This window comes from Grus americana, chromosome 8, assembly GCF_028858705.1.
Source record: "Grus americana isolate bGruAme1 chromosome 8, bGruAme1.mat, whole genome shotgun sequence".
Classification (NCBI taxonomy): Eukaryota; Metazoa; Chordata; class Aves; order Gruiformes; family Gruidae; genus Grus; species Grus americana.
The window spans coordinates 32052927-32071022 of record NC_072859.1 but is presented as its reverse complement, the minus strand read 5'-3'; the positions used below and the strand labels follow the sequence as shown (position 1 = coordinate 32071022).

General features: G+C 42.1%; 2 protein-coding genes across 16 annotated transcripts in view; one reads left to right on the top strand and one right to left on the bottom strand.

Annotated features, from left to right (window-relative positions):
• LOC129209721 (E3 ubiquitin-protein ligase RNF170-like) overlaps nt 1–18096 on the top strand; it is a 46757-nt gene that overhangs the window by 16395 nt on the left and 12266 nt on the right. Inside the window, exons 3-6 of one of the 2 annotated variants that reach the window (XM_054834564.1) lie at nt 2173–2281; nt 6305–6378; nt 6864–6974; nt 8025–9471. In XM_054834564.1, coding sequence (XP_054690539.1) covers nt 2173–2281; nt 6305–6378; nt 6864–6974; nt 8025–8330 — 600 coding nt within the window. In that variant the 3' untranslated portion in view covers nt 8331–9471. Of the gene's footprint in view, nt 1–2172; nt 2282–6304; nt 6379–6863; nt 6975–8024; nt 9472–18096 lie in introns of those variants that run through there. The other variant, XM_054834566.1, reaches the window with a different exon arrangement.
• The window catches only part of FGGY (FGGY carbohydrate kinase domain containing), a 322392-nt gene continuing 315520 nt past the window's right edge, over nt 11225–18096 (bottom strand). For all 14 annotated transcript variants that reach the window (XM_054834554.1, XM_054834558.1, XM_054834553.1 and 11 more), the window contains 2 exons: nt 12293–12354; nt 11225–11473 (listed from right to left, as the gene is read on the bottom strand). In XM_054834554.1, coding sequence (XP_054690529.1) covers nt 11392–11473; nt 12293–12354 — 144 coding nt within the window. In that variant the 3' untranslated portion in view covers nt 11225–11391. The remainder of the gene's footprint in view (nt 11474–12292; nt 12355–18096) is intronic.

Sequence of the window (18096 nt, the reverse complement as noted above, 5' to 3'; positions counted from 1 at the left end):
TTATAAACACAACGGTTGTGTGCTCTGGGGCAGTTCCTCAGCTGCCAAAAACTATTACAGCTTCTATCAGTTGAAATAATGCTCTTCTGAATCTGCAAATACCCCGTCAGTATTGCATGGGAAGTCAAAGTATAGGAATGTGATGTGCCATATGAATTTTAGGTAGCATTGTGTTAAAACCTGCTTGCCTGGAGTTCACCTGTCTGATCATTGTTGTGTTTTAGTTATTCATATCCAGTCATCCCAGCATCATTGGGCTCTTGTGTGGTTATTACCTCAGCAGAAGATAATCTTATCAGTGCATAGAGAAGAAAATCTGAAAACAATGTAAATGTCTTCAGCATGTGAATTTTTTCTGTTGAAAATCAGAAACAAATACATTTATAACTTCACAAACAGTAAAGGAGAAAGACTTTTCCCAGTAGTTGTGGCATGTTGTTTTAAAACCTTCAGGTTTTAATTTACAGATCCTCATTAGAGGAAGGAAAGACTGGTATTAAAGGTGCTGATTTAAAATTACTAATTTGGTGAACTCATAATAATAGACATGGCTCCGGCAAGAGACCTGGGTTCCTGATCACTCATTTGGCAAACCTACATGATGACCTCTCTCTTCTTTCTTGGAATTATTATTACTTAAAAAATCTTTGTCTACTGTCAAATGACTTGAATCTTCACAGTCACTCTGGATCTTCTAGTATTTGACATGCAAAATACAGAATCTTTTCCATTTTCTCTTTATAAAAACTTCTGTAGTCAAATGCTTGGAAGTGTATTCATTGATCTGTGATGTAGACAGGTGCCAGTCAGGTATTTGAAAAACAAATAAGCAATCCAAATTGGGCAACAAGGGACAGCAAGCATACAGTGATACTGTAATCCCAAGGACTGCTATCAGCTCATCTGAATGCCTCACTCCAGTAATGGAGAAATAATACCCATTCCATATAATGCTGACCTCTGTGGTCATTAAGAAACGTGAAGTTCATCATTTTTTGATCAAAACACAAAACTGTAATTGAGGCCATTTCCTGTTGAATCTCGCTAAACGTGTAGGCAGTGGAGGACAGTCATTAACCTTCAAGACTCTGTCTTAGAAGTGAAGGAACTTCCTTGGAAGCTCCCTCCCAATTTCAGAAGTGCTCCTCTGTTTCTGGAACTGATAGAAACATTGAAATAACTTTATCTTTAGAAAGAAAGGACACTACCACATTATTCAACGACTGATCTCACTGTGGTTACGGCAATCAAACATATGGTCAAATGCAAGTTTCTCCGTAGTGTGCTAAGTAGGCAGGTCCATCATCCATTACAGATTATCTAATGCATCATAATAAAGGTAGCAAAAACTTTCAATGTGGTAAGAAATCAATATAAAGTAAGGACTTTTTTTAATCTCCCACTGTATCAAACAATCCTGGCATAGACAAATATACTGCCAAATAGATTTTTACTGCTTTCAGGCAACAATTTAGGAGCAAAGATATCCTTCAGCCTCTCCCCTACAGGAATATTATAATACAAATGTGCTTCAAAATGCCTCTTCAGCATTTCAGAGGCTTACAAAATTCTTATCTTCTCGGTCCAAAACAAAGCTCAATATTATTCTTAATTACAGATTTTGCTAAGCAAAGGAAAGGATTGTTTGGAAGCAATTTATTTACTTAAATAAAGGAGTCTTTTTGCTACATAGCCTAGGGTACATACTAAGGATACCATTCTGCCACCCAAGGAAGGCAGAGAATACACTGGACTTTATTTTTGTGCATATAAGTCATAGACATGACTACAAAGAAGGAGGAAAAAGATCCAAAAGCTACCGAGATAGACTTCGGGTGTTGACTAATAATGACAGCTAGACAAGCCAGTGGTTCAAACTCGACTGGCTTTCACAACATAAATATTATCCAGTGGGATGTGGATATATCACTGGAAGCAGAAACATGGCAGCATAATCTTACTCTGACACTGGTTCCTTCTGTAGGATTACACAAAGCACTTCATTTCTTTTTGCCTAATTTTCATTCTCTGCTGGGGTAACTATTAGTTATGTGTGACATCTATACTTAGTTTCTGTGACTCTCTGCTAATCATAGTAAATTATTATTAATTAACTGGATATGTCAATCAAAATACTAATTTATTGAAGACTCTGTACTACTTCTTTTCCAGGAATCACTCCAAATTTGGCGACCCAGTAATTACAGTGACTTCAGCTGTCCCATCTGTCTCCAGACAGCTACTTTTCCAGTAGAAACCAACTGTGGACATTTATTCTGTGGTAAGATTTCTGGATTGACAGTGCAGTGCCTATGCAGGCTACTGAATAAAGCACGCTTCTTACAGAGATCTCGAGTCCTGTGTAAGAACCAGGACCAAGCCCTTCTCCCTGGAATTAATGTAAGTGCTCTCACTGGAAGCAAGAGAAGTCCCATCTTTATATCCCTCAAAAAAAATCAGTATGGTATTTTTATTTGCTCATTGCTTTTGCATCTACAAGGTGCCACTTTTCAAATGCCCAAGAAGTCTTAAGACGACAAGAAGTAACAGATTATCTCACAGAATACTGTTAAATTACAACACAACCTCATGGAATGGGTAAAATGCACCAGAAAACCACACCATTTGTATTCAACTATGCAAAAAGCCTGTTATAAAAATCAACAGTCTAACAATCATACAGTTTGTGACTGTAAAAGCTCACAATGTAACAAACATGAAGTCTTATCTTCAAGCATGAACTCACTTGTGGGAAGACAGCTTGTCTTTGTATATGTCGACACTCAACAGCACAAAAACCCAGCCATCCCATAAAATTGACTCTGATTGTATTTATATTGGTGAAAATCGGGAGTGAAACACACTGGGCTCGGGTCTGATTCTGTTCCGCAGGCTTGCTTCCCATGTGAAACATTTGCCTAAAATAAAGCAGGTTTAACGGGTCCTTCTGTTGAAGCTGTCCATGGTGTGGTCTCCTCTCCTCACCCAGTGCACCTACACTCACGGGATAATATAAGTAAAACCATAATTATCTAGATAAATGTGTCTGCTAAATGCCTTCTTTGAGTCTGCTAAGCCATATGGTCAGGATTACAAAATTTAAATAATTTTTCAAAGGGAATAGAAGGATGAAGCACTGAATAGTGGAGGGAGTTATATTCATAATTGCATTTATAAAGAGGATTTCAGGATTTTAAAGGCCAACACTCTGCACCACTAGATCCAGTGGGAGCTTTGCACCTGCTTTGAAAGGAAGCAGGATAAGGCCACCAGCATACTTGGACTGAACATTTTCTCAGACCTCTGACATACGTCGCCCAGTGAATTTGCAGGTAAAGTTTACAACGTCATGCCCTGGCTGCTTACCAGGTTCCTTGCTGTCATCCCCAGAGCAGGGCTGGCATTCTTTCTACTTTCTGGCTGGCTTTCTACTGCTCCGGCATTTTAGAGAGACCTTAAAGCAACTGCAAGTTATATTTACAAGCCATTTACACTTTTTTCACCATGGAAGAGTGCTATAAAAAGACCCAAGCATAAATGAGAACAAGGGACTGTGTTGTTAATGCTGGTGCAATAAGAGCACAATTTTTATCTTGAGGAAGTGTCATTTTTCTCTAGATTGAGGGTCACACAGCACAGCTCCTCATCACAACTGTCACTACCTCTGTCCTCTGAAACCACAACAGATCAGTGGATCACCAACAGCTAGGGACACTTTGAGGGCTCATCTACCTCATAAACAACACCATTTAATACTTTGGGTTGTTTCATGTTTTTATAACACTGTTTTATAGCATACAGGAATAGGATGCTTTGAATATAACTCACTCCAGGACAAACAGTAAGCATATGGCCTCAAAACGTGTTTCAAATCATGTCACAGTAGTTATAGTTTCAAGTACAAAGATAGACATAACAACAATGATCATCAACTTTCCTGTTTCTCTGGCCTTTTCCCTTTTCCATCTGTGAATATGACGTAATGATATGGACTTTATTTTTATTTTATTTTGAGATCTGCAGAGGAGAAGTACCATATATAAGCTTGGTATATATTGTTATCGTTAGCTGTATATATTTAGCTAGGCTTTACTTTCCTCAAGTACATCATCATTTACACTCTGAAGCATTGATTCCAGTGCAATGCATTATATATGTTATGACTATGTTTATATAGTAGAAGGGGCCTCTGTAACATGTCTGTTTTTCATGTCTTAAACCAATAAAACTTTACATTGGGCTTATCAAAACCATTCTGCATAGATCTAAGTCTGTTGTGACTGAAATCAGTAATAAAACTTCTCTTGATGCCCTGTGGAACAGAGCTAAGGCAACACTGAGCTCTCTTAATAAATTCCACTCTAGTAAAAGTTTTATTTAAAAAATGTGGTCAACCCAGAGCTTTTAAAGAAGATTAATGTGGACTTATAAAAAATGTCTGATTTTATTATTAGTAGTAATTCATACAGTTTGTCCTGAAGTTTTCCTTTTCAGCTTCAGTTTGAACCATATGTTCAGGAAGTTCAACTGAAAAGCGATCCTTGAGCAATATTATTTTTTTCTAATTAACAATAACCACAGAGGTATTTTAGAGAAACCTACAGACACCCTCAGAAGGTTGTGCAGCAGGCTAGATTAAAACAGGATTTTGTCTATTTTATGAAAAATGCACCGAAGCACAGGTCAACTTCAGAGGACTCCTTCCTTTCCTGTTCTATGAAACAAAGGACTCTGCATGCAGAAAATTTTAATTTCCACGGGCTTCTTTTTTGAAAGCTCTTGAAGAACTATGGGATCCATCAGTGTCCCACTGTCATCACTGGGACCGAGCACAGGCACATCAATGCAGCCGCGTGGATCACGATACAGGATCTGGACCCAGTGGGTCAAAGCAGTTCCTGAAGTCAGGCGTGATGTTTGTCAAATGCAAAAGTTCACGCAAAAGCTTGAAGCTGGCTGCCAGACCGAGTTTATACATACCACATGGGGATTTAGATATAAACACGGCCATGTGCCCAGCCAACCGGTCTGTATATGCAAACAAAATAGAAAAGTGAGAAAGAAAAACCCTGCACTCAAATGAAGGAAAAGTAAAAAGCGTAAGTCAGTGGGAGGTTCATAAAAAATGTCTTTGGGCCAAATTTAACATCCCTAGTATATCAGGATGTAACTGATAGCATCATCAACATTTTTATACTGGATATCAAGCACACTGCACTGAGGGCTCCTAAAGACTTCTTGTTATAGTACTGCTTACAAGAAACTATTTGCTGGTTATTTTTAAGAACAAAGAGCATTGTTCAATTCAATAAAACAATTCCATCAAAATGGCAGTGCAACGTTCTGCTTCTGTTTTCACTGGGGTCCTTGTCAAATTTGATCAGTTTAAATGTTAAGGGGATTTTTTTTCCTGACCTGTCACACTGCACACTGCGCCCGGGAGCTGAAAGTCAAGCTGGGCTGCTTCTGATTAGATGCTATTTATGCTTTGCTGTTCTTGCTGTTAGTGCCAGCACTGACATTTGTGTATGTCAACCGCTGCTGTCAGTTCTATGTGCAGTCTAATCTCACTGTCCTCAGACTCTGCCCTCTTTCACACCTGAGACCTTTGTATAAGAAGAGATGAGATCGTATTTGGAAATTAGTCAGCAGTTGTCTGGGTAAGAAGAATCAAAAAGAATGCTGCAACTCACTCATCCAGAGCTATGCAGTTCCAGAAGGGTAACAGAGTTGAAATATAGTAAGAGAAAGAAAAAAAAGCAAACAGAATAGCTCAATGTATGGTACTTTGTCACCAAGTGTTTATCACCAAGAGGTGTTGTGGCACCAGGACTCTGCATCACTAGGCTGTCCCTTGGCTGTGCGTGTTGGTTTATTTGGGATAACTGGCCCTCATAACCCGTAAAAGCCACCCTGGCTCTGCAAGAAGTCCACCTTTATGCAGCTGCACTGCTTTTGTCCACAGCAGCCAACACTGCGCTCTGAAGGGTACCTCTATTGAGTGCTTCAGCAACAGTCAGGGGAGCTTCAAGAATAAGATGCCATCCACAGCAGAATACACTGAATCAAAGGCTCCCTTATGACATCCATGCCTCTCTATATAGACCAGTGTAGAAGAGCTAAGGCTCCATTTTTACACAGTCACTTTGCAGAGTAAAACCACGTATTAAAACAAAAGCAAAGAATTACATTCATTTTACAGTCAGTTGTAGAAAGAGGCTTTATTAATTCTGGTAACTTCCTTGTAAACACTAAATATCCTTAAATATATTTTATGTATCTCAATACAATTTCTTTTTTTTAGGTTCCTGTCTGATCACGTACTGGAAACATAGTCCCTGGTTAGCAGCGATAACCTGCCCTCTCTGCAGACAAAAGGTAAGACTTACCTCCCTTCTACACATCTGCATTATGATACATACAAAATGACAAGCTTGAGCTCCTTGGATCAACTTTATTTATCCTCTAATTTTCCGTAGCATTTCAAAACCCACTTAGACTTGAATGACCCTGCAGCCATTCGCATTTATGATTTGACATGTTGCATCAGGCAACTCTGAAATATTACACAGGCCTCCAGCATTTTACTTTTGCATGGTTTATTGAATCTCTGGGATAACGTTCTATAAAAAGCAGTATGGAAGTTCCTAATCTCATCTGACTCTGGTCAGAGCTGCCTGTTGTACTGGAAGGATGGATGCAGGTTATAAAAGGAGAATGTTCTTGCCATTGTGGAACTGCCGGAGTCGGACAAAGGTCCAGTTGTGAGAAGAGACTATGGAGAGACACGTACTACAGAACACTATCCTTTATGCTGGTGATTAAAATACACCGTTCTAATGTCGATCTTCTTTTCTATGAAGGTGGTTCTTCTGGATAACATCTCTTGTGAAAAGCAACAAGATAAGCCAAGTAAACAAATTGTGCATGACATTAGAGATTACAACAAGCGTTTCTCAGGGCAACCTCGACCCGTAAGTAATTATAAATCTGCATTTACCTAGTTAGCAGTGCACAACACATAGAGGATTGAAAGAGATCCAGCAATGAAAACCAGTTTGTATCATTATGTGAATTACCTTTCCATGCACTTATTGGCGATACCATTGTGGAAATGTTACCATCCCCTGCTGGGTCCAGCACCTTCTCAGAGTTCCTAACTCAGACGAGTCCTTCTGCAGTCATCCTGGCAGGGAGAAGAAAGCAATGCGAGATGAAATACAGGAAGCAAACCAGAATCAGAGATAGTCAGGCTGAAACTTTCAAATTTGATCTCAGATTTAACTCCAGGATTTTAACTTGCCTCTAAAATTTCAAATCAGATTCCAGCTTAGAAAGCAGTTGTTTTTTTCCCCAGGTATTGCCAAATACTGGCCAGACTGGCTCCGCACTTTTTTAAAGCTGGAATCCCAGCTGGTACAGAGACGTGACAGGCAGTGGAAATGATGTGAAAGACAAGGGCTGAAGGCACAAGTGAGGCCCATTCTTGACAAGGTGTAGAATATCACCAAAGCAAATCTTCCTCTCTTGTCACATCCTGGTAGGGGCCTGAAAGGGCTGTGGGGTGTGTTTCAGTCTACGGACTAAACTAAGCACCGTGGAGGAAAATACTGTTTTTCAGCCCAACAAACTAGCATTAATGAAGAGGGGTAATCACTCGGCTCTATGGTTCCTGTCCACACCAAGGCAAGACTTGAGGCCTCATTTTCAAGCATTCACAGCTTACATTGATGCCAGGTGTTAAGGACAGACATATACTCAGTGCAGCCATTAAGGCCCAGTTTCCAAAAACATTCAATGTTGAGCATAATACTTTATTTTCAAAGTGCTGGGGGAGTGGGGATTCCTTTTAGAAGTGTGCCTCTAGATACTGCAAAATAATTCAACAGTGTAGGTAGATTTGGACAGCACAAAAAGTTTCTTCATTCAAGAGATGCGAATCTAAAAGTGCTTACAAGACACATTCAACTGAAAGAACTGCAGGCATGAGAATGCAAAATAGCCTAACTCATCTGAGTATTTAGTTTGCAGATTACCTTTATGACATGCCGTTATTCCTGACTCTTGCCTTGCGAGGAATCTTCACCTGGGGTGGTCTCGTATGGATTTTTTTCCTAAGAGTTGCTGTTTGCTCCTTTGGAACAATCATATGCTTGTCTTCTCCGTTTGACACAAAGCCTGGGCCTCTCTGTAGGACGCTTGGAACAGCTGATGACATGGTGGTTGTTTCCCTTCTTTTAATTTGCATGATAAACATTTGTCAGCAAATTGCATCTAATGGGGTGAATATGGCAAGGTCTGCGGCTCAGAGCATGCTGTCAGAGTCCTGACTGACTCAAACTTGGATTCCTTGGTCAAACTTCATCAAGCGATGACAGACTTCTCTGATTCGGGACAGCCTATGATGGATTTGTCATTCTGCTGCTGACAAAGGCTGAAGCAGGACTCAGCAATACTTGGCATGGCCAAGTGATTCGGTGTGCGAGCGCTTAGAAGGCTAGTTTTACACACTGCTGTATACTTGCTAGACTCTTTCATGCTGCACTTTTCTGTAACCTACCTTCATGCAAGGTGCCTGAATTGCAAATGCCTAAAGCTATGAACAGAGCCTAAAATTACAATGCCACTCAACTTGCAGATGAAGAGTTTTAGAACTCGAGCTTTAACATTTTACATCTCGACTCAATTTGAATAAAATTTTAATTTGAGAACTTAGCAAACTGTACAATTTGCTAAGTCTTGTGTAACATAAGGAATATTAGATAGTATCACTGATAGTATCAGTGCTTTGTGTTATCACAGCTGATTACACATCCACTGGAATACAGGTTTTTTTACAGCTCTGCAATGAGTACAGTCCTGATTATAAAATGGATAATACGAAACTGGTAGTAACACTGGCTTGGAACAAAAATGCAACTATAAAGCAGAAGTATTACAAGGGGAGAAAATCATAAAAAAATCATGCAAGAAATGTGAACGAATCTCTGTGTAACTCTTTTGTAGAAGCCTAGGCAAGGTACACAGCTTCCTTGAACTCTGTGCATCTAAGCTTTAACACAGTCAGCAGGACTGTTTGTTTCCTTTCTAGACTTCATACACTCCTTGTGATTTCCTTGTAAGTCTTGGTACCAGTTCAGCCAGAGAGATCAAGGCCAATTTTATGATGATGCTATAAATAGCAGGAAGTTTATGGAAAGCTTGCCGAAGTTGGGGAGGGGGGAGTGCGTGTGCGTGCCTGTGTTGAGCCGCAAAGAGTTAAAAATGCTGGTGCAGTACCAGACAACCCTACACATCTGCCCCTGTACAATGTGTGCATTTGCTATGTATTTGGAGTCAGCAGACTTCAGTTTTACATACGAACTGTACATTAAAATAGATATATTAAAATTTATGAATGTTGTTCACAATACACTGGTCTCCAACTGTTTTTTCCTTCTATGTCTTTTCAGCTGACATATTTTATTGTGCCCTTGAATTGTAAGCTATGATATAACATCATGTTGCAGTTGTTTTCTGGCTTGTTAGACTCTTTTTGTTATGATGTTTCTTTATTTTATTCCCATCAACTTTCATTGTCTTTAATTATGTCCCTGAACTTGTAAAGCTGTTTCTCTTAACAATGAGTACTTTGGAAATGGCAACAATTGCTTTTCCATGAACTACAAGGCAGGAAGTGCATTGTTTCTTTAAAAAAATTACCAGATGTTTTTGAGTGCTGACTACTAACAAAAAAAAACCAAACCCAGAAACAATTATTTTCCAAGTTCTCTAAGTGTAATTTTGTTATTGTGTAACTTCTGTTTGCATTTAACTGGGAATTACAGCCTATGCCAATACTAAAGAACGGAATTTCTGTCAAGCTAAGTGTATAAAGATGGAGTCCATTTATAGGAATACTGACTCCGTGGAAAGGGACTGGAGATTGTTTCTCTTGTGTAACGCAGGCTCACCAAGAGGGTGGCAGTTGAAGAAAAGGGTTCTCATGAGTGACCTATAACAGGGTTGTAGGTGATCTGAATATGCTCTTCTGCTCTCTCACCCCTTGCTTCTTAATCGTCTCCTTCAGCTGGGGACCCTGGTTTAGCTTTTTAAACAGAACAATATCTTTTATTAAGAAGTAACAGACAAATGGCAGAGAAAGAATTAATTTCTGAGAGAATTTCACTGAAGCCGCTGACAGTGTTTGGATCTTGCAAGATCAAAACAATTTGTCCTGTCAGAGGTGAAACATTTTTGCTGTATACAACCAGAGTATCCAAACTCCCTCCTTCCACAGCCCAGTTATGCCACGACCTCTTGTCCTGAGCCTGGCAGTACCATGTAAGACTAAATATCCAGGGCAGCCTTCAAAATTACCTGAGGACAAATGAAAGCCTTTTGTTGACTGGATTTGACCAGCAGGCAGCCGGGAAGGTTTCCGAGCATTGACAAATGCAAGTCCAAGGCAGGAAAGCCCTCTCTGTCTCTCTGCCTTCCCTGTGCCTGCTGCCACTGCATTCAGCTCTGCAGCTGGCGGGCTGTGCAGACACACATGCTCTGAGCTAGGTCTGGCTGGAGCAACGTGATGAGAATGGACATGGAGGAGAGCTGGGCTGTTTCAGGGCTGACTGCCTGTGAGGCAGCTGGCAGGACGGATGGAGTTCACCTGGATTATGAACATATTTCCAGCAACCACGTCTGCTCAACCTAGTCTCTCAATGTCAACAGTGGGCCGTTTCACATCTGCACAGGGATTAATGCGCACTGAGGGCAAAAGACAAAATGGCACAAATAATCGATAGCGAAACGACTGCGCTGCAAGGATGGAGACAGAAAAAAGAGACCAGGAGACAGAAGACAGAGAGAAAAAGATTGCACAGCTGCAAAAGTGATTCTCAAATATCAGCCACCAAAGAAGTACTATAATCAGAGTAAAAAAAAAACCCAAACAAACAGAACTTTCCAATGGAAATCATGTTTAGGTGTTACCTGTAGCTGATACTAAAAAGGCCCATGTGTGATGCCAGGTGCATTTACCTGTGAAAAGCATGGCAAAAGGCAGCGATTCAAGTCCATCTGAGTCAGTTATGTTGTTCCTTGTGTGGTTCCTGCCTGTGGCCAGTCTAAATCCTGGCACCGGGGCATCTGCAGCTGGCTTGGTAGTCTTGTCTTCTCTGGCTGGAGCAAATGATTATTCCTTGTCCCTGGGGTGCAGGGATTATTGACAGAAAATACCCAGTGCTTCCCAGTGAAGTGAATTCATTTTATTTCTCATTAAAAATTAAAACGTACACCTTAAATGATAAAAATCTATTTTTACCATGGACGGTACAGTAAGAAGAAATTACCCTCATCACAAGTATCTGGAAATTCGTTATCCCTGCTGTTCCCAAATTACATGATTCTGGATTAGAAGCTGTTCATGATGGAGCGATACTCTCTCTGATGTTCCACAAGTTTCAAAAATACTTCATATTTCTTGTCGTAAAATCTGTATAAGAAAGTTAATTTCAGCAATGCCCGAGATTTTAAGATGTAAATCCCCTGTAATAGACATACTTACTTCTTTCACTTAGCATCAAAGAAGCTTTGAGTCTTTCCTAATTACAATTTTTACTAGGATTGGAGCTCTGTACGCTGCCAGAGCACAGTTGCCACCCAAACAAGTGATTTCAAGTTATAATTACCCCCTTTTGTTTACCCTATGGCCAGCTTTGATTTCCAGTTTTTCCTCCCAAGTTCTCCTCTGTGGGAGTGGGCAGGCACCGGGGCTCCGCTTCTCTTTTGCCCATTTATCCCCGCCGCAGGGAACGCGTTCCCCGCGAAGGAGAGCTCACTGCTCCCACCCCATTCCACACACACCCCCGGTTTCTGGGGCGCCCTTTGACCGCGGACCCCGCTCCCCCGGGGCCCCCCGCCGCCGCCAGGGGGTGCCCGCGCCCCGTCGCCGTGGGAGCAGCCGCAGCCCCGCAGCGCCCGGGGCTCCGCGCTCGTCCCCGCGGGCCGGTGCGTCTCGGCGGTGCAGAGCTCCTCGGCCAAGCGGACGTGAAATTACGGCAGGTCGCTCTGGAAAGGCTGCTGGCCTTTGCTTGCCAAGCCAATACACGGACAGAGATGAACAGGCTACGGTGCTCACATCCCACTGAGCGGAAAGACTGCCTTCAGCCACGTTACAGAGTTGGATGCCCACATAATCCTCAAAAAATCCGGGTGATAAATACTACTGCATTCAAGCAGGGCTATAAAGAGACAGACTCTAACTTCATCTTCAGTAAATTCTCAAGGCTGAACACTCAAAAGTCAGGATTACCTTTTATGCCCATGGTTAGGCTGCACGACTCTCCCAATTTTCCCCATTTTCTCCATGGCCTCCTAGTAAAAGACAAACACAAACTGGAAAAGCCTGTTTTGATTTAAAATACTTTTTGACAAGAACAAGATGTTTCAAAACCAATCGGAACATTACTGATGTATTTTGTTTCGGCTGAACAGGCCAGATGGCATAAAATATGTTCAATCCCATTATATAGTAGTCATGAGAACAAAGTACTGCAGACCCCTCAGTAAACCAAAATCTGTTCCTCTTTCTTACTGGGAGTCCGAGGCAGAACAGACTTATCTTTTATTATTTACACTAACCAAAGGAAATGTTAAACACTGCATCCCCAGAGGGGAGATTTCTCAAATAAAACAATACTTTACATGAGATCCCTTAATCATATTCTTAAAGTATCAATTCCCTGCAGCAAGAGAGGCCTCAAGTGAGCTCCAGAGCTAAAGGTGACTCGCAAAGTTCTGTTATGGAGCCCACAGCTGCCCTCCCACTCCAGCATAAAGGTGTAAGAGACAGGCTTTGATCCTACTCTGCTTTTGGCCAAAGCAAAGTCAGACAGAGGGATCTTGCAGAATCCCCTGCAGAAGGAGAGGACCAAATAATGTGGTTCCCTTCCTGATCTCTGTGAGATTCTGATTTTTCTGTGGATTCTCCTGAGCAATCCCACTGGAATGAGACACTAATCACCAATGTTAATAGAGGATCAAGCTTTCAGGCAAGGGTGGAGGCAGCAGGCACAGGCTATTTTCAGTGGAAGTTATTTCACAAGGAGCATTACAGCAATAGCTTTCAGATCAAACAGTGTTAAGCATAAAAGATCAGGATTCAAAAATCAGTGTCTGACTAGATCTGTATCAGTGTTCATAGTTTCTAAGCAGGACCATAAATCTGTTTTAAAGTTGGTGCCTAACGCACAGCGCTGGGAGAGCATCAGAATGACCCCTGGAGAACAGTCAGCCTGTGCTGCTGCTGGAAGCCATCTAGTCAAATACTATTGCTAGATTTTTAAAGGAGTTGGATGATTTTATAGGCTGTAATATCTGCTGTAGTAAAATCTTTGCTTCCCACTAATGCAGCATTTTACAGCCGACGATCTTCTAGAACTTTACAACGTAGATGAGCAATGTAAGCCCAGTTCCACTGGCCCAGGACAGGCTGGGGGGCTCTGAGGATAAGCAAGATGACTGGCAGACCTTACATCTTCTGGTTTCCCATTTCCCGTGTTACAGAAATATGACCATGACTAAATGCCGGGCTGTAAGCGGGCAGCCCATGAGGCCAGCAGGTACTCTGTCTCCCCTGCACAACAGCGTTTGCTCAGTGAGGCACAAAGTGCCTGGGATGCCACCCGTGTGCCAGAGCAGTCAGCAGCCCCCAGCTCTGCCTGGCTGAACCTGCAGTATTACCTGGCACGTACTGGGCATGTTTGCTTTGCCCTTTATCAACACGTCCTTTTATACTGCCTGTCCAAATGTGCTACTAGAATGTGGAACACCTACTTTCTCCATGTGTCACCTCCAGGGGGTTAATAGTGGATGAAATCGTGGCTCTACCAAAGTGAAAAGCAGTGCCAGTGATGGTGCTGTCAGGATTTTACTCTGCTAGGGCTTCTGATCAAACAGCAGGAAGTATTTCTGTGCTCTCTACGCCCGCACTCTTTCATATGTGCAGAAATTGATTGTACTTTGATTCCCCAAGAAACACCCTTGAAATAACACTTCCAGTGAGATAGCATGTTCTTTTCTCTAGGACATGTGAGCCTGCTGGCACAGAGACTCTGCACACCAGCCAGATGAAAGCCCTGGCATGGAAAGGTTGATATCTTTCCCAGTAAGAGAAATGGGCATTTTATTCCCTGTTCTTTAACAGGTGATACTAGCTCAAGCATTGCTCCTGTTTACAATAGTCTATCTCTTACAAGTCCCTTACATGGCCAGCTGGATTTACAGGCTACCCAAAAAAAACCCCAGAATGAACGCACAGAAAAAACCTCCTCAAAGTAAAAGACAATTCCCTCTGCTACAATCAATACTGCTGTTCCAGATAGCGTTGTGTCTTACAGAAAATGTAAAGCAAAGGCAAAGCCCCCTGAAGCAGTCTCACTAACAGGAAGAGTCACCTTGCTTTCTGCTCCCCGCTTTACACCTCCTTTTGAATTGCCCTGGAGATACTGCATGAAAATAAACCCAAGACATCTAAAGGGTCTAAATGTCTCAGACAAATCCACTTTTTTTCACAGGTGCAAACACAAAATGGAAGGGAGGGCCAAACTCTGTCATTCACCCCTCGGTGCACACACAGGGCCTGCCTTCTGCTGCCTGTTTCTGGGCAGCGTTAAGAGAACAGGACACAAGCAGCGCCATTCTCAGGACACGTCCTGCTCCTGCCATAAGTACTCTACACACTCGTGTTCTGCTTTACTCTGGGGCTTCTTACAACTTCCAGTGCTGAAAAATGCATTACTGCTTCTTTGGGAAATAAGCCAGCCTTTTGAGATAAACGTATCTTCGGACAGATTTTATTTTTACACCGTTACTCATCTAACTCCAGGTCTCCTCGGGCTGGTTCAAGAGAACAGAGACCAGCGCCGACTCCACCAGGCGTGGAGGTGTGAGGGCAGCCTGGCTCGGCACGGCTGTCCCGCTGGCTGCTGCAGCCCCGGCCCTGGTTCCCTCCTGCACATCCCCTCGCTCCCCACCTGTGCTTCCACCAGGCTGCCAGGGCCCAGCACCACACGGACCACCTGCACACTCCAGCTTGCAGACCAATGTGCTCTGCAGCAGTGGTCTTCAAGGGGCCAAACCGAGTCTCCAGAGGGCTGAGGAAAGCCTCCTACGCTCCCCGTGAGGTCTCCTCAGACCTGGAACCCCTGGCACAGATGGGCATCTGGGGGAGGAGCCACTGATCTGAGTTTATGGTTGGACTCGATGATCTTAAAGGTCTTTTCCGACCTAAATGATTCTACGATTAGGCCCCTAATACTTTTGTATTTTTAAATCCCCTGGAAATACATAGGTCTTTGAGAATCCGCAGCATTAAGGTCTCATAGCAACTACCATGGTCATGTGGAATAACATGTTAAAAAATACACAGCCAGCAATTTTCAACAACTCACTTATTCTAGGTTGCTCAAAATACCCTAAATTAATTCCCTCTCTTAATTTGCATTTCAGTTGTGTGTTTTTTTGTTTTTAAAGTCAGTTTGGTCATTGTTAGTTTGAACAAAAACTTTACTCCCAGAGGAAAGTCTTTTCAACAATTTTCTGGGGACAAAGAGGAACAGAACATGAAAAATATGAATTTATAATGAAATCAGAAACAAAGGAACATTAGAATCGCATTACTGAATCAGATCAACCTTGTGCACTGTTCCGTCTCCAACAAAGCCTTAAATATAGCAAAGTGATAATACTGCTGTTCAGAAATAGTTTGTTTGAGGGTTGACATCCAAATCCATAATTCCAGTCATCAAGAATTTCACAATCTTAATTTGAATGACGCTCTATCTTCTTTGTTTGCCAGTCTAGACAGTACAATGAATACAGTGATTTAAACACAATGAATTCTCTCTTAAAACAAAATATTTTGTAAAATTGCTTTTTAATCATTTCTTTTCTCTCTTTCCATAAAGGCTATGCTATAAATAAACCCTAAAAGTTCGCATTTGATCATCATTTCTAAAGGCTGGGCAAGAGGCAAGTGAAGGGTTTACACAGAAAAAAAGAGAGGCACTGTGGAACAGAAATAAAGGGATGCATTCATGATTTCTAACCTTTTGTTAGAGTGTCAAAGCTGAGACAGATACAAGCCAGTAAACACTCTGCTTACCACAGAGAGAGTTAGTCAAACGGGGTTACCCTGCCCGGGACAGGAGGCACAGGCCCAGGGAACCAAATTCTCCAGGGCACACCAAGATTTCAGAACAAGGTGCCCTTTTGCTGCTGGAAGGGCGACCCAGCTGGGAAGATCAGTAGTTGTTCAACTTCATTCGGTACTGGTGGCTGGATTCTGCTCATCAGCATGATCTGGGGAAGGGATATGTTTAAGACACCGGGGCAGCCTCAATGAGCAGTAGATTTCCCGGGGAAACCCTCTTTGGAACCCAGGTTTCCCTGTCTCCTAGGGAAACCCTGTTTTGACACAGCATATGAAACTTGGAAATTTCAACTGTTGTCCCTTCAGTGCTGGAAAGGAAAAGGGTTTCAACGCTGTGCAGCAGCCACAGAGTAGCAAATTACTCTGCCACGCCAGGAGGCACCAGGGAAAGTGTGTCAGCCTGGCATACGAGGGCCAGCTTTAGACTGGGAGACCAGTCTTCTCCAATTCCCTACCCACTCGGCTCCTGCAAGGGCCGTCTCAGGGCACCCAGCACGATCCGGCTCACCCCACAAGAGGAGCCCGTCTCCTTTGGGACCACTGAGGCAGCCAAGGAAGATTAGCCCACTTGTGAATAGTCCCTAAGTCTGATTTTCAGTAGTGACTCAAGGACTTATGTGGCTGAATATTACTGAAAATTAATGGGATATAGGCTCTTAAAAGCACACATCAAATGAGAAATCATATTCAGGGACGTCAGCCCTAGGTAAGGAAGTCAAGTAACAAAATTCATTGAAATTTAGGAGACATCAGTCTCCTAAAGATTTGGGCTTTTGCTTTATTAGGTACTTCAAAAATTGTATCTGAAGTTAAATGGATGAGGCATTCGAGCACAAATGCGATTTCCCAGCTGTGCTCTCCCCACTTACTCATTCTGATAATCTCAAGAAATGTTTGGACTTTTACCTAGCGTAGTTATTAACAGTGAAAACAACCACTTATCATCTAAAGTTTTACTTTACAATTTCAGTGGCTGAAAGCATTTGGCCTGCACATGCACAAGCACACAGCAAAGCTCACCAAATGCTCTGGGTATACCGTGCCTTGGTATACAGCCATGGTGTGCCAGCTATGTGGAAGAAAGATCCTTAGACAATATGAAAACCAAGAGGGGTACTCAAATGCAAATAAAGCAAATTTTCTCTGTGAACACTGCTGGTTTATGGCTTGTCCAGTGACAGCCATAGCACCAAGAACGACTGGCCAACGAATGATGGGAAGGATGAAAAATAACTCTGCTGTAAACTGGTTTGGGATCATAATTACAACATAACTAATTCAGGAATCTCAGAACAAGCTGGAATGGGACGTATGGCTTACTCTTCTTCCCAAGCTGAAGTTGTTAATTCACCTCATTGTAGCACTTATGCAAAAGGAGAAAATTATATTCATTTTTATTGTGGCAACACAAGCCAAGTGATCAAACACCGTCATTCTCACAGCCAAATGTGGTGAGAAATCTGTACCAGCAAACATGCTCCTTCACATATTTCTGAGAATGACACAAGTGTCCGCATGGAAGGTCAGTCTGAACTTCTGAACCACACAGAGCTTTGAAACATGGATTTCGCCTTCATTACCCTGAAAACATTACCCAGGCTCCCAGTCAGGTCTGTCTTGACTCTGGTGTTTCTGTACAGCTCTACCACCACAGATCCAGCATCACAGGGAAAGAATTGAAAAGTTGCCCCATTCACAACAGACTGCAATGAAGGAACATTCTTCCCCAACAGATTTGTTCCTGTTTGCAGAATTTAGCAGGTGTAAGTACCTTAAACTAACAGACTGACTTTCTTTACACTTCTGAGTCCTCTTAACAAATACAGTAAATAATGTTATATGTAATAATTTTTACTGTCCTTTAACAGTGAAGAACCTTTCTCTCACTCATCACTATTCCACAC